This window comes from Protopterus annectens, chromosome 15.part0 (genome assembly GCF_019279795.1).
Source record: "Protopterus annectens isolate FY-2018-M chromosome 15.part0, PAN1.0, whole genome shotgun sequence".
In the NCBI taxonomy this organism is placed as follows: Eukaryota; Metazoa; Chordata; order Ceratodontiformes; family Protopteridae; genus Protopterus; species Protopterus annectens.
In genome coordinates this window covers 436,682,488-436,699,913 of record NC_056749.1, presented here as the reverse complement: position 1 = coordinate 436,699,913, position 17,426 = coordinate 436,682,488, and the positions used below count along the sequence as shown (strand labels likewise).

At 41.2% G+C, this 17,426-nt stretch overlaps 1 protein-coding gene across 1 annotated transcript in view; it reads left to right on the top strand.

Moving 5' to 3' along the window:
* LOC122789843 overlaps window positions 1–17,426 on the top strand; it is a 202,275-nt gene that overhangs the window by 134,190 nt on the left and 50,659 nt on the right. Inside the window, exon 4 of the mRNA XM_044057280.1 lies at window positions 11,831–12,656. Within this exon, the coding sequence (XP_043913215.1) occupies window positions 11,831–12,656 (826 nt within the window). The remainder of the gene's footprint in view (window positions 1–11,830; window positions 12,657–17,426) is intronic.

The window sequence follows — 17,426 nt, the reverse complement described above, 5'->3', positions numbered from 1 at the left end:
TTTAAACTTTGAAGTCATGCGTTTGTAGCTCTAAGTTTGTTGAAATTTAACATGGGGAAAAGTGAAGTAGGGGGCACAAACAAAACACTTGACAGTCAACGATTCAGCAATATTCCTCGTGTTTCATGACAAGCTGCTGGAATGTTATGTTACTTTCGTCTTACTGAAATGTTCTAAAATCCTGACTAATTGAACCCCATTGAAAATTGCAGGTTAAAAGTAGATGTCAGTGTGTTTCCATTTGTAAAAACTATGTGTGAATCCTGTATATGTCGACAAATTCTACATTTTCTGCAGTACAGTGTTCTGAATGACTACAAAGGAGCAGAACAGGAGCCTTGTATAAATGTACAATGAATTAAAATTTTCAGAGTATTCCTTTTTGAAAGAAAAAGGAACATTTTAGGTATAAAGTGTCATCAAGTACTTAATACTGTTGGACTCGTAACCAAACTTTTTAAAACTGAAGAAAACAATTCTCTGCCCAAACGGTAAGCTGAAAATCAGTTCACATGCTGTCTAGGTCATCCCTGTGTAATTTTTCAGTATGTTTTTTGAAAGTGCTCCTGTGCGTGGCGTGCTGAGAAAAAAAATTAAACTTAAGGGCCTGTATTCTAATACCTTCAAACTTGAGCTCTGAAGTGTGTTCACACAGGCTCTGTCCATTTCCCAACAAGTCACTGAATCAATTAAAAAGGAAGGGTTATGGCAAGAAGCATCATGTTATTCACTAAAGTAGACTTTCTTTTGTAGAGCTAGATACAGCATTCCCAATCAAAGTTGCATGTTAATGGATTGCTTCTTTGGCTTTTCTGCAAAATATTTAAGGGGGAAAAAACAAGTTGTCAGTTCATCAGTGTACTGAGTGCAGAATATTGCATTCTTTCTAAAACAGTAGAGGATAACGGCTTCAAAATTTCATAAACATATCATTAGAAGTAAGCTGTGCTCTGTTTGCTGCCAAGCAATGCATCTACTTTAGCTTTTTTGTTTGGTTTTATTTGCAAGTTTTATGTTATCTATTTTTTGTGTTGCCCTCTTGCCCTGGTGGTGGTTGAAAAGGGCTTTGTACCAGACCACTAATCCATTTACTAAACTTTAAATAAATGAATAAAGGGATGTCAGCTGACACCATCCCCAGGTCATTCTTGCCAAAATTCATTGAATGTTTCTTTTACTTCAGTTGTCATCAGTCTGTCAGGTCAGCTGGAATCCATAGTTTTCGTGTAAGTAACCTGTTGGCGAATTTCACTCACATCTGGCATATTGTTGTAGTGGTTTTGGTTAGCTATACTGTAGGTATCCGATATCCTTTTTTTTTTTTTTGCCTGGGTGAGTAATATAATGTGCCTACTTGTCCCAGTGGAATTTGTTCAAGCAAATGACCATAAGTGCACTGAAGAATCTCTCCAGAAATACTCATCACTGAAGATAATGCACATCTCGTCCCTGTCTGCCACGCCATTCGGATAAGTGCCCATAGGCACAATTTCAGAAGGCTGATGACATTACGTTCGAGTAAGACAGCACCTTTAAATTCAAATATTCTGCCATTACTGTGATGCCTTTGCAGCCCTTGTATCCACTGTCTGCTTCATATCAGGTCTCTGGGCACTATACCTCAGGAGGCTGCTACAGATTTGATGTGCAGAAAGTTCTTACAAGCTTAAATCTGACCATCAGTCAGCCCTGAGGTGTCATTGCAGGCTTCAAAATCCACTGTCTGGAATGTCAGCGCTGGTGTTGATGGCATCCCCCCACACTATTAGTGCAGGTGATTCAAGGATATTGGATCAAGGTCTCCGGTGTATGTTCATGTGCCAAGGCCTCTACGGTGGATCATACACCAAGATACAGGCTTAAGACACTGAAGTAAAAAAAAAGTTCAGTTTACCTCAGCCTGTGCTTCAGTGGTCCTCACCCCCCCCCCCCCCAAAAGGAAAAAATATCTGTACTACCTTACAAGATTTGTTAATATTAGCTCATGATTTCCTGGATTTTCTGAAATCCAAGCAGCCAGTCTGAGGAAAATCATGCATCTTTAAAGGGAGAGAGAACATTCTCTAAGGGACTATACCTCAGATTCAGAACTGGAAGACTTAGTGAGCCAAGTCTGCTTCAGTCTGATGCTGAAGACAACCCTATCCACAGCTTTGACCTGAGGGTGTTTTCTTGGGGATTGCTTCCCATTTGGTGGTCTACATCCTACAAAGGCTAAGGAGCTATTTCAGGCTTACATCAGGTAGAAGTTTTCTGAGCTTATCAAATCCTTTGGCCATCTCTGCAGTTCTCAATCTTGACTGGAGTATTTTACAATTCTTTGTAGACCGACTCCTGAACCTCTGCTCTGAGAACAGCACAGACTCCCTGAAAAAGTGAAAGGGATGGTTTGTGTATTCTTAGATGTTTCTAGCCCTACAAGGAACACTGAGACCAATGCTAGATCTCTTCAAACTGAGCAAGTTCATAAAAATTCCAAAATTCAAACTATCCTTGCGGAGCCCTGCCACCCTTACTCTTTCTTTGGGCTGTCTTGGTAACCTTGAGTGTAAACGATGCCTGATTTCACATTCCCTGTACCCAAATGGAATAGGTAGGCCCTAACTTTTTTTTTGGGGGGGGAGGGGGCTACCTTTTAACCCATTCACCTTCTTTCCTTTTGCCATGTGTACTGTGCCCAGGATGTTTAGAGCACCTGCCTCCACTAACTGCTTTTCTGTAGGACAAAGGGTACCCTTATCTTGACAACTGTCTAATTCATGCCATACCCTTGAAGGAGATTTATGAGGCTGTGCAAACCACAGTGAACTGCTTGCAGTCTGAGATTGATCCCAAACTTTCAAAGTCACATCTGTCACTAGCATTTTGGGGAGTTTTGCTCGATAAATTGTCCAGTGAAAGGAATGGTTTGTGTGTTTGATATATTTCAGAAAGATTGGCAAAGGTTCTTGTGAAACGGGCAGAGCCAGTTTGGCCATCACTTTCAGTGCCCTATCCCTCTCTTACTGTATGGCAAGAAAACTATTTTTGTGGCTAAATCAAGTCTCTAAATGTAGGAGTTGCTATCAGAACTCCAAAGGCTGTAAGAGACATGGGAACAAGATACTCGGAACAAAATGTGAAAATAAGAGATGATGGAAGTAATATTGGCAGTAAAAAGGCCTTGATACTTGTCTTGCAAATACATGTAATATCTTGGTGATGTGGTTTAGCCACAGACAACATGGAGACTCCTCATCTGTTGTGTAGACTACAAGTGCAGGCGTAGGAATTATCCCAAAACTCTGGTCACACCCTCAATATTCTGTACATTCCACCTAAGGATAATACTTCTGTCAGAACAGTTAAGTAGAGCACAAGTATCTTAAGGATTAGGCAGGATTTGCCACATCTGTCTTGCATGGCCTTTGAGTGTTAGCTACTCCAGCTGGACTGCCAAGCTGTTACTCTTAAGCTCTGGAAGTTTTACCAATAATCAATACTTAGAGCAGTGAACACACACAGCTGCATTAGGCACTTCCTATTATTTTAGACTTTTGAGCAGATGCACTGCTGCAGTACCAGTACCCTTCCTCCTTTCCTTTATTTCACAGGTGTCTCTGGGTTGGTGTGGGTTTTTCAGCCTGTTCTTTTGCACTTCCCCTTTCTTTACCTCACTTGGAAAATCTCCTCCTCCTCAGGATTCAGCAGCCTGGAGAGATGTTTTAGGGTTACTCTGCAATGTTTTCCTTCTTGGAAATGGTGATGTCCTTCCTTTTCACTGTTGCAGTATTCATAACATTAGGGGTCTTTGCCTAGGGCAGCCTGAAGTCCGGCCAGTATACCAAAGGCTTAGGTTGCTTTAAGGTATGCTATACGTCACACGTATGCTGCTCGTGTAGTGTAGACCATAAAGGTGATGCCCAGATGTACCATCCTCAAAACTTCTTTGCCGCCAGTCCAAATGCCATCTGTTTGAATGTCTGCGTTCTGTTACTGGTTTCACCAAGCCATTGCAGAGACGTGCCCTATTGGGATTTCTTTGTTTTTTCGTGTTACTTGTGGGGCTTCATGTCAATCAAGGAGGAGAAAGGCCAGTGTTGGGAGATGGATTCCCCATAAAGACCGCCAAAAACTGTGTGTGTTTTGCCTTGGTGCCTTGCATGACTATATGCCCTGTTCCATCTTGTCAGGCTTTTGTACCTAACTTTGCATAGTAGACTTTCTTCTTTGTAGTGTATCTTAAGAATCAGCATCTTAAACTTCTTGTGAAAGGCACGATGGAGGGAATTTCCCGCCATGAGTAACAGCTGTCAGGGAAGAAGGCCAAGAAGCTTACGCTGGAATCTTCCACTCTTTAGCCTCTGACGTCTCAACTGAGGTGAGTGAATGCCCAGAGGTTTGCCCAGCTTTGTCTGATTCCTCTGCCGTGACTGGGTTGGAGGTCAGCACGGATTCAGCTTTACGCATGTCCAAGGAGGTTTTGCAGGCCTCCATTTCGGATGTTCAGGGGGAACATTTGCAGACCTCCATTTTGGATGTTCAGGGGGAACAAACAGTTGATAGTTTCTGAGGGGTGTCCCTCAGAGGAGCCATCCCTACTGCCATTATTGAATGCCTTCCTGGGTCAGAGCCTTCCAGGTTTTATAAGGCAGACATCCCACTGAAGAAAACACAAAATAAACATTTTTCTCCTGCCCCTAAGTATCCACAGAGTGAGTGGCAGGCCTTCACTCAGGGAGGGATTGTTTAGTGCTTTGATGGCATTGAAACCTCCTCAGGGTGTTTCTGTTCCTGCTACCCCTTGGTCCTCTTCTCCCCTTAAAAGACCCAAGGAACAGGATTCCTCTGAGGGAGGAGATGGATTCAGATGAGGAATCCCTTGCTTACTCTTGGATTTCTTTTCCTTTGGACTGTGGTTCAGAGGAGGAGGAATCTACCAGTCCTGATACTCCCTTTGAAGAGATTTCGTTTGGGGGGACAATCTCCAGGATGATAGAGTTCTTTAAATGGGATTGTGCTCAGGTCTCTTGATATTCATAAGAGGTACTATGAGTTGCTGCAGATAGAATCTCATAAACCATCTGCTATTCCTCCTGTTTTTGGCTTCTTTTTTTGGATGCGTTTTCCAAAGCCTCTAAAGCTGCAGATTCTCAGCCCCCTACTTCCAGGAAACCTGATAGGTTGTATAAGGTGCCTGAGGACTGTAATTTTTTGTACAAGTGACCTGCTTCTGACCCCTCAGTGGTGTCTGCAGCCTCTGACAAGCCCTCAAGTGCTTTCCTCACTCAAATTACTGGCCTCTGATAAAGATAGAGACATGGAAAGGCTAGGTAAGAAGGTTTACACTTTGGCTACCTTGGCTTTTAATTTAAGGCGGTTACTTATCAGATCCATATACCCAGGTATATGTTGGCTGTTCTGTCCCAGGCTTGTCAGGTTATAACTGATCTTCCCAACTCTGAGGGTAAATTTTCTGCACTTTCCCTGTTGGGATCTTCCTCTCATGTGGCTTGTCGTTCCATCAAGTGTAGCTATGCAGCAGATGCTAGTTCTAGGGCAGCTGCTTTTGGGTCCGTGATGAGCAGGTTATTCTTGGCTTTGGCTTCAACCTTTGCCTGATGATATTAAGGTTAAGTTGATGGATGTTCCTCTTGATACTAAACACTTGTTTGGTGAAGCTGATGCTGATTTAAGTCCCTTCAGGATAAGGGAAAGGCTCTACAGAAACTCAAACATGTTTGTTTTTCCTGTTCCTAAATTTCAGAGAAACTACTCCAATAACCCAACCTCTGTTTACAGGCAGTCTTGCTCTCCTCCTAAGTGTAAAAAGGGTGGCAAGCAGGTTCCTCATACTAAGGCCATGCCTACTCAGACTTTAGGGCCTCAGATGATTTCCTTTTCAGATAAACCAAATGCTTTCTGACTATCCTGTTCTTCCCAACCACTTTTCTTTCTCTTTGTCCCTCTCTTGCTGTTTGGCTACAGATTACTCAGATTCCTAGATTCTGCCCATTATTCACCAGGGGTATTTCATGGTGTGGAAATCCCTTCCCCCTTTTATGGGTATTCTTCAGCCCCCTCAAGAACAACCCTTCTTTTTCTTAGAGGTGCTTCGGGACCTTTTGACTCTGTACTATTCAAGTGGTGCCTGTGTCGCAAAGGGCAGGGGGTTTTACTCCAGGATGTTTCTAGTACCCAGAAAAGGAGAGTATTTGGAGACAAGTTCTAGACCTGTCTCAGCTAAACACTTTTCTGAAGCTGCCCACTTTTGTTCATTCTTTTGCTTCCTCAGACTTGTATGGTGCCTCTGGATCTCAAGGATGCTTATCTCCATATTCCGATCCATCCCTTTTTCAGGAAGTTTTTGTGTTGCTCTAACTTCCTGGCATTTTCAGTTCTCTGCTTTGCCCTTTGGCCTTTCTGCTGCCTCAAGGGTGTTCACCAAATGCCTCGCTTCTGTGATTGCTTTTTTCAGGATTCAGGGGATCCAGGTATTTCCCTACTTGGATGATCTGCTGTTTCAGGCATCTCCAGAGATCCTATTGCAAAATCTCTATTTTGTCATTTCTCCTCTTCAGAGCCTGGGGTTTACAATAAACTTCAATAAGTCTTCTTTGACGACTCCTCAGGACCATGTTTTTCTTGGTGGTAGGGTTCAGACAGTGCCTTTGCTGGCATCCCTGCCTCCTCAAGGCCTTGACCTTCATCATCTCCTTTTCAAACTGTTCTTCCTCTGCCTTCCATTACAGCCAGGGTTTTTATGACATCCACCATTATTGTGCTTCCTCTGGCCAAGCTTCACATCAGGAAGTTTCAATGGTTCCCAAAGTCAGTTTGGCTGCTTCATGCCCTATCCATCCATCCATCCACAACCCTTTTTTTCCCATTTTTGTCCATTGGGTCAGTGTCTCACCTCAACAGTGACAATCACCTGCCAAGGTTTACACCACCAGGTGGCTAGCCCTGATGTGGTAATTCATTCGCACCATACACTCACCTATCACCAATTTAGTGTCCAATCCAACTAGTGCATATCTTTGGAATGGGAGAGGAAAGTGGAGCACCTAGAGGAAACCCATGCGAACACAGGAGGGCATGCAGATTCCACACACAAGGTACTCCAGCTAAGAACTAAACAGGGGAACCTCTTGCTATCCACTGCACCACTGTGCAACAACATGCTTATCCCCTAGAATTTGTAGTTCCTCTTCTATCTTGTCTCAAGAAGGCCTTTTCATCCCCCTCTTTCCTCTCAGGAGCTTTTCACAGACATTTCAGATGTGCAGTGGGGAAGTAGCATTTGGCTTCCTAAAGGTGCAGGGGGTGTGGTCTCCTCTTCGACAGAAGGAACACATCATTGTCAGAGATGAGCCCTTCTGCTGGCTCTTTAAGCTCTTCATCCTCTTCTCCCTGAGACCTCTCAAGGTGTTTACAGGCAGCACCCCAATGATATGGTATGTAAAGAAACAAGGGGAAATGGGCACTCCTGGTATGGGATCTTGCAGTCCAGTATCAAGTGACTCTTCAGGCAGTTTACATTCCCTCAGGTCAAGACATTTTGGTAAATGCTCTGATCAGGTCCTTAACTCAGTCCCATGAAGGGATGTTTTTCTGGACATTGTCCACCAGCGGGGTACTCCTTATGTAGACATTTGCTTCCCCTCTGAACAGATAGCTTCTATTTTTTGCCAAAGTCCCAGGTCCTCTGGTGTGAAAGGTGGATGCCCTCTCTCTCTCTCTCTCTCTTGGAAAGGGATGTTTCTTAATGCTTTCCCTCCACTTCTCCTCATTCCAAAAATCCTGTTAAAAAAAAAAACAGGACATTCACAAACTTTTGGAGACTCCCTTTTGGCTGAGACTGCATTAGTTTCCTCTTCTGCATTTAGCCAAGGGCAGTCATCACAGGTTAACCTCACAGGGAGGACCTACTCCCATAAGATAAAGGATCTCTAGTTAACCCCCCCCCCCAATCCACTCTTCAACTGACTCTGGGTGATAGGATTTTGATTCTACATAAGCATGTCCTCAGAAAAAAGGTATCTAGGGTCCTGCAGGAGGCCAGGAAACCCAATACTAAGAAATACTACTTATCCAGATGGAACATTTTTTTTTTTAGTGTCTTTCTTATAACCTGGATCCACTTTCTGTGAATGTTCCTTTGGTTCTCTCTTACATGTGTGAATTGCTCAATGCTGGGTTGGCTTATTCTTTTAAGGCCCACTTATCAGCTCTCTGCTTGTTTGCCTTTATCTCCTCCTTTAGCTTCTAGATTTGAAGCTAAACAGTTCCTTAAAGGTGTCCTTCATATTAGTCCTCCCAGGAAGCCTTTTCTTCCTCCCTGGGATCTTAATTCTGTGGAGAAATTGACTGTGGCTTTTTTGAGCCTGTGGCTTCAGCTTCCTTGCAACATTGCTCTTGGAAGACTGTTCTTTTGTTAACCTTTACTTTTGCCAGATGGGTGTCTGAGCTTCAAGCCGTTATGGCTTGTCCTCCTCTTTTGGTGTTTTATAAGGACTAATCCTTCTTTTATTACCAAGATGGTGAATGAGTTGTCCAGTCTACTCATTTACCCACTTTTTTCCCTTCTCCAGAATCTGATAGTGAAAAGGTGCTGCCACACTGGATGTGCATAGATAAATCAGACTATTAGGAAATCTGATCAGCTTCTTATTTCCTTTCTTCTCAGGTCCTTGGGATTAGCTGTATCCAAGCAGACTGTTTCTTCTTGGATCTAAAAAGCTATTTCTTTAGATTATTTTCATGTAAAAGCCTTTCTTGTTCTTTAAAGGCTCATTCTACTAGAGCTGTGGTGGCTTCTGTTGCTTTTTTCAAGGGATTTTTCAAGGGATTACGTACAAACTCTATTCTTGAGGCACCTACCTGACCACCTGTCCATACTTTTACCAAGTACTGTAAGTTGGATGGAATTTCCAGAGATAGAGCTAGTTTTGCTAGGGCCATCTTTCATGGCTTCCTAGTGAGCTCTGCTGGTCCTTCCTCTTCCCAAGTTTCTTCCTGAACTTTGCACTCTCCCTAATGTTATGAGTGCTACAACAGTGAAATGGAAATGCATAGTGCAGTTGTGTAAAATCTTACCTCTAACTGTAGACGTCCTTCTCTTCACTGTTGCATTTCAGTGTTGTATTCACTCCCTCCCTCCTTCCCCTAGTACATTTCTTTTCTGGATTTACTGGTTACCTCTTGATTTTCCTATGACTGGCGTTCCTACTGGGGCTTTCAGTTTTGAATATGGTAGGTCCGGACATTACCTTTATGCCCTATACTATGCAGGGAGCATACGTGTGATGCACACTGTACCTTAAATCAACCTAAGGCTTTGGTATACTGGCTGGACGTCAGGCTGGGGACCCCTAATGGTATGAATACTGCAACAGTGAAGAGAGAGACATCTATTGTTACGGTAAGATTTTACATGACTACTTTCCCTGGATGGGTCGATCAAGCTGTGTCTGTAGCACTCAACCTTAACTCCCTATGGTAAGGAAGATCTGAAGATGGTGCAGCTGATACTGACAACGCTCTATTCCCCTTACATCTGGGTTTCTAAAGGAGCCCATCAGGCCTATAGGGGGATGGGAGAAGAGCTCTGGAAATTTGGCTGGCCTGTCAGGCTTCTGCCAGATGGAATCCTAAGAGTGATTACTATACTACCTGAACATCTACAAAGCTCCTATCACAACTGTGCTATTTCAGGCGTGGAGGTACTCAAGGATGTCGTCTCACAGGATTTTTAAATTCTTAACTCACATGTTTTTTTGCTGAGTAAAAGAAATACCTTTAAAGCTTCTGAGAATTGTTTGGGTACCAGCCAAGCTCTACTGTGGCAGATTCTGCTGTTGAAGGTCAGTCACGTGATCACTGAGAGAGACTGATATAATAATTAACTGCTTTCTCTCTGCTACTAGAAAAGAGTAATAGTCTTGAAATACAAGAACATGGATTATGCATTGTTTGCCGAATTTCAGTAGTTTAAAGAGGGGAAGTTGCTAGGCTGAGACTGTATTTGACAATGTTCGCCGTTTCATTCTTTCTTGATTCATTCTCATTTGCAGGTAAGTACCAAAATAGTAAATGCACATTTTCTTGGCATCTTGGATTGCGAAGAATTTGAACCTCAGATGATACCCATTGAAGCAGGGAGTAGTAAAACTTACTGGGAGTATTGTATTGACTGCCACATGCACCTTTCATTGATTGTAGGTTGCTAAAGACAGAGTAATTGCCATGATTTCTCCTTTTTTTTTTGTTTTGGTGCAGCGTTCTTTGCACCTTGCCATTACTAGTACTCCTGGAAGATCACATTTTCTCTTTTTTTTTTTCCATCAGCTCCAAAGTGTTAAGCTGTTTGGAAATATGAAAAGATTGTTGTGTAGTAAGAGTACTGCATTTTTGGGAATGTCTAATGAATGAACCGTTTGTTAGAATTTGTAGCAGTACTATAAATTGTTTTTGTACTAACAAAAAAATGCATTTATTTAATTAAAGCATATTGTGGATTTCAGAGTTCATATGCATGCCTATGGCTTTGTTGCTTCAGTTTTCTGTAGAGGAAGCTTAGTGTTCTCTTCATAGTCTCCCTCCAGAAAAAGGTATATAGAGTTGGTCAACTTTTATCCATACCAACTCTCATTTGACTTGTAGAATCCTGTTTCAGATCAGGGTGATATTCCTGGATTTAATGAAAAACCTTATGGCTAACTAGCTGTATTGCTGTGAATTTGGTGGAGCGGCATCTTTAATGTAGTCTTTTTGGGAGTGTAGCGTTAATCCTGTAGCAGTGGATCTTTTTCCTCTAATTGCAGAAAAAGAATGCTTAGTTTCAGGTGTATTTCTCTGGGAGATTCAGCACCTACTACTTCAGCTACTTAAGGTGCTGGAGGAGCCAAGGAGAGGGGAATGGTGGGGGAAAAGCGGCTTTATTAGCTCACCCACAGTGGGAGGGATTTTTGCCTGTGATAAAGATGCATCCCTGGTGATTAGGATGTGCCATAATCTCAAAACAGGTTGCCATTAAAACTACAGCCTTGTGGAAGCTATTTGATATTTTTTTTGCAGAAGTAGCAAAACACAGGGGGAATTTGGAACCTTCCATTTGAGTTTTTCTGTTATGAGGTGCTTAGGATAGTTTTGGATGGAACAGAATACAAGACGACTGAGGGTGGATGGTGTTTCTTTTGTAAGAAAGAGGGCGTGCACTGGTTGGTGAGTAAGACCACATTAAGTGAGAAGAAAGCTATAAAGTTCTTGAACTGCTTCTTTTGTAACATTTTGCAAATGAATGCAGTAAGATGAACTGAGCCATTCTTTGTTTGAATCCTTCATTGTTCTCCTCTGAACACATTTTCATTTGGCCTTTTTGGTCAAAACTAATAAATTGAACAGGGAAATTTCTAAAGGTTCCTTTACTTTTTGTGGAAGCAACCCCCCCCCCCCCAAAAAAAAATCTAGATGCCAAGGTCACCAAACCTTGGGGTACATTATAATACTCTGAGTGAGCTTCCCATTCTGTATATGTCAGTCTGAACCTAACAGTTTTTTTCTGAATCATGCTTCTGCAGATTATAGGCACACATTTTGAAGCAGTTCATTTCTTTCAGGTCTGAAGATAACACAAAATGGTTATCTTAATTTTGCTAGACATATTTATCTGAAATGACCTAATGTAGAATGTGGTAATGCCCATAAATGGTATTATTTGCAGAACTAGAAGGTAATACTGTACTGCATATTTAAACTTGAATTTCTTTTTCAAGCATCTCTTATGCTGTCATGAAATTAAAGAATTTTTATTTCTGTACAGATGTTTTGTATTTTTTTCTTTCTACAGCATCAAACGTAGGCTGCGTAATATGCAGATGGATTGGAACAAGAGAAAACATCACCTAGACCCAGAAGATACCCTGTACTCAGAAGTCCACACTTCTGACACAGAAGAAATTCTACCACAGCATTTGAGTTCCAAAAATAAAAACCTGGATGACGAAGATTATGACGATGTCATTATTGTAGAAGAAAAATGTGTGCCTTCAACAAAACACATCAAAGTGGAACAGCAAGATGCTACTACAGATAGTAACACAGGTGAAAAACTTTGCTCTAGAACAACTTCTGGTGGTCAGTCACCTACAGACATGTCTGCCCATGTTGTTTCCACTTTTAACCAGACAGATCCGGAAGGAAAGTATAGGCAAGATAACAATGGCAAACAAACTTTGAAAACTGCATCTACTAGTGTCCAAGACAATTTTGATAATTGTACACTTGAGGATCTGTACCTCACAGAAACTGCAAAAACACCTGATGAGCAGCAGACTGGATCGAATATGCCTGAGCTGTGTTCTCAGACTGAAGCCATTCAGAAGTGTAGTGGAATACTAAAGAACACTGACAATACAGATGTTTCGCTGAAAGAGCCAATCAGAGAGCTTGAGAAAGAACGGACAGTACTGAGGCAACAACTTGCTATTAGTCAGTGTGATGTCCCATCATCTGTAGCATCAGTTAAACTGGGACTGGCTGATAGTGATAGCCAAAATGTTTGCCTTCTCTGCCAACAGAAGTCTCTTGATCTGGATGTGTGTGTTCAAGAATGCAAGAAGACAGAGAATGCTCTAAAGGCAGTCACAGCAGAGAGAGATGAGCTGTTACAGAAGGTACTACTTACTGATTACTGTAGGACTCAGAGCTGTAGTTTTCAGAGTCAGATCAACAGACAGCCTTTGCATTTCCAACATATGTCAAACCAGTTGATTTTTTTTAAAATATTACAACATTTAAGCGTCCAATCACGAAGTTCGATCTTTAGTGATTCGAATGTTTAACCGTTCAAATATTTAATATAGACCCTATATAATATGCGTACAAGCACACAGTTTCATTGACTTTTGCAACTGCTCCCCTGCCTTTGCCTGGAGGCAAACAATGATATAGTCACCTTTATTTCCAGAAAGGCCTTATTGGAAGTTAGCCAAGACATCTGTCTGGATGCCAGTTTCAAGGCATCTGCAAGTGTCTGTACTGTACAAATTTTAGTTGTGTCATAGTTTCCCAGCAAAATATATTTGCTATCCTTGTTTGAGGTGCTCCAGAAGGCCTTTATTTGGTGTTTGTGGACAGATGCATACCTACTTGGAATAGGCAACTATTTCTGTGTTCAAAGATCAGACATTCAAGGGCTAGGCACCTTTTTGCATTTGCTTGCCCCATCTCTATCCCATTTGACTAGAAAACAAAAAATACTGAAGTATGTGGCCATATGGTACACAGATAATCTGTCTGTTCAAACTTCATTAATTACAGTGGTCTTGCCACCAGATTCCATGGATAAAAAAGACCCCTGCATGTTTGTTAAATAAAAACAATGATAACAACACAGGAGGCTCAGATGCAAAAGTTTACTAGTGTACACCAGGAGGCAAAAAAACATACAAGTACAGAGTTTTGTCTGACATGATGCAGGAAGTACACAATTTTATATAGGTTTAACACTCAAGCTGTGCCCACCTTACTGACGTGGTTAGTCACAGGGCACCTACATCATTATGGTCTACAATATTCTATTCATAAGAAAAAGCTGATGTTATACATTTTAAAAGTTTTTCCCATGGGAATAATACAGCCTTGCAAAGCACCTGGTTAGTTATAATGTCTTTCTGTAAATGTTACTCCTTCAAGGTTTCAGGCCTGCTCGAATACAATAGTTGGTTCAGTCTTGTAATATACTTCTTTGTTCTTCTTGCAACATTACTTTAGCAGCTGTGTCTTATCTTGGTAACATTCACAAGGCCAATTATCCCAGAGGAAGGAAGAAGATTTTCAATGCTTTATACATTTAATTTCCTGACCCAGCAGATAATCATTAGTGAAAAACATAAGCTTGCTGAGCTGGCTACTGCCAGGGTCAGAGTTCAAATACACTGCAGCTCCAAAGCTTCAAGCAATTACATGTAAAATCATTCTTATTGCCATATTGTAAATAGAATAAAATGCATTATATACTATTTGCTTTTAAACTAGCACTTTATACATGTTCAAATACATATTTTTCTAACATTTTCCTCCCTTTTAATACTTTTTATTCTATTCAGAAATATAAACAATGTTTTATCATCCCCTAGCCTTCTCCCTTAAGGACTTTCAACTAGGCAAGTCATTTAGTTTATACTTCAGAAAGAGTTTCGTCTAGAATTAATAGTTCCAATTCAATGTCTTGGTACAAAGTTTCAGTTACAGATATATCAACAAAATCTTTGACTAATCTTTTCATGCAGGGGATCCCACAACAGACACATGCTCCCAATAGGAGCAGACCAACACAAATAGCAATCAAAATATTCATTAGGATAGAACCCCACCCACCAAACAGACTCTGGAAGAAGTTCGTCAGTGGGTTTGGGCCTGGTTCATTCATGGCCGATACCTGCTGTATTGCCTCTAGGTGATCATTAATCTCATGTAGATTGTCTGGTATGAACGCACAGCATTCTTCTTTGATAAGCGTGCATGTACCACCTCTTGCTGCTAGGGTGAAGTCAAGAGCCATTCGATTTTGTAGCACAACAGTTCTCATTGCATTCAGTTCATCAGTCACTAGTTCGAGAGCAGAAAAAGTTGCGTTACTCATTACTTCGAGAAGTTTTGACAGCTTTCTCAACTCCCAGATCGATTTGACTGCTCCAAATGCTGGAAGTATCCCAGCCCAGGATATAACACTGTCACTCAAGTCCATATGAGTCAATTTTTCTTTATCTTTTACGGAATGATGGTCCTTCCAACCAGCTTCGATTTTTCCCACTGGATTTACAGGTTTTCCGATTGGATCTTCAGGTTTTCGGGCTACATCTCTTACATTTCGTATCTTACCTAGAGGTAATTCTGCAGTATGCCTTATGGCCGGAACCAGATAACCCAAAACACAACTGCCGGACCAATTCTCAGGTAGCCATTTGTATGCCTTTTTCCCACAAACAAAATAACAGTTTTCTACTTTAGTACTGATGCGGGTTAATTCTGAATGAAGCATTTTCTTATCTATAACAGACAATTGTTTATGTAAAACAGGATTTCTCTGCACATCTTTTAATGTTGTTTTCATTGAGCTCAAATATGAATCATAATTTGTGTTACAAACAGTGCCTTTATCTTTAGCTTTAATATAGCATTTATAAGATATAGTTATGTTACAGTTACTCCAACCCACTTGGAGTGTATCATTCTTGTAAAAACATACAATTCCCTTTTGTGTAATAGGCAAATACAATGCAATTTTGTCCTGTGATCTTACAGAACCTGTATCAAAAAGTAAATTTTCCCAAGTCTCATTTATCCCCAAGGGGACAGCGGACATAAACAGTGCTCCATATGCTGTTGGTGTAGCAGTACAAACCCAGCAATTCGAAATGTTCATAGTCTCTACATATACACGCTTCATAGCTAGGTATGTGTTAAAGTTTGGATGCCAGTCTATAGACAGTTCATCACGTCTCTCCACTTTCACTTGTGTGGTTATATGTAGGAAAAACCACAACAAAAGGAAGGTCATCACAATCATAGTCAATAAATGCATAGTCAGCAAGATGATTAAGCAACATCTTTGGGGTTGATCTGTGTTTTTACTCGTTTTGCTCTTGGCCATCCTGCCTTTGTTGTGTGTCAGTCACAAAATGTTTATCAAGCTGAACATTCTTTACCGGTTTACAGTGCATCAGATGGACCCAGGACGACCTCTCAGCAACTTTGACTGCAGTAGGTGTCGCCAACAGTACCTGGTACGGTCCTTCCCACTTTGGACTCGCCCAATTCTTCCTCTTCGTAACCTTCAACCACACCCAGGACCCCGGAGTCAGCACTGCTTCCAACGGTCTGGTCTGTCTTTTATCTGAAAAAGAGTTCAACTGCAAAACAGTTTTATTTGTTAACAGTTTCCTCATATAGCTAGCTAATGAGCTGTCAGCCTCTAGTTCTGCAGGAATGAGAGCTTTCCACTGTGGCACATAATATGCCCTTCCAAATATCACTTCAAAGGGGGTCAAACCCTTTACATTTGGAACTGTTCTCATGCTCAGCAGTGCCAAAGGCAAACAGAAAATCCAATTATTCTGTGTTTCGTTTACTAACTTCCTCAACTTGCTTTTTAAAATTCCATTGTACCTTTCCACCAGTCCTGCAGACTGTGGGTGGTAAGCACAATGATTCTTCAAGGAGATCCCAAAGAATCTCCCAAGTTGGTGAATCGTCTGATTAACAAAATGTGTCCCATTGTCACTATAGATTCTTTCCGGTATGCCAAATCTAGGAATTATTTCTTTTATTAGGGCCTTTGCCACTGCTGCTGCATCCGGAATTTTAGTTGGAAAAGCTTCTACTCATTTGGAAAACATGTCTATAATTACTAAACAGTATTTTTTCCCTTCACATTTGTTCAGTTCTATGAAATCCATACAGATAGTATGGAACGGATATGGTGGTATAGGAAAACTCCCTTGCTTGGGTTTGAATGCCCCTTGTGCATGATGTTTGTTACAGATATGACATGCTGCACAAAATTTTTGTGTAAAGTTTGTGAATCCATATGTTTGGAATATTCGATTTACTAACTGTACCATCCCCCCTGTTGAGACATGGCACTGCCCATGGCTCAACAAAGCTGCACATCTAAATAAATTAGACGGCAATATTGTTTTTTTCTCTTTGGAGACAATACAGTCCATCTTCGAGGATTGCACCTCGTTTCTCCCATTTTTGTTTCTCAGCTTTTGTAGTTAGTCTGCATCGTTTTTAACATTTCTAGATCTAAAATCTCAGAGGGTTGTAATTCCTCAGTTAAAAGTAAAGTTTCTGAGGCTGCTTGCTTTGCAGCTGCATCAGCTTTTGCATTTCCTTTTGAAATTGTATCCTGTTGTCTTGTATGAGCTAAACATTTACAAATAGCTACTTTAGTAGGTAACTGAATGGAATCTAACAAGTTCAAAATAAGTTGCGCATGATTAATCAGTTTACCATTAGATGTTATCATTCCAATATTTTTCCATTGTTGTGCAAAAACAGCATACTGACTGTCAGTATATATGTTCACACATTTATCTTTCGCTAGAGTGCAAGCCCGTGTTAAGGCTATCAGTTCTGCTTGAGCAGACAGGTTATGCTGTAAGGGTTGGGCTTCTAAAATCTCTGTATCTGTGACTACTGCATATCCTACTAGATTTTTCCCTGTAGGACCCTTTCTGCATGAGCCATCCACATAAAATGTCACCTCGGCATCATCCAAGGGCATATCAGTGAGGTCTTGTCTGGGCAAAGTTATTTGCTCAATTTCCTGCAGGCAACTGTGCAGTGTGCCATCCACAGGAGTTGGAAGTAACGATGGATTTAATGTTGTACAACGTTCAATTACCATATGAGGTTGACTCAGCAGTATGGTCATA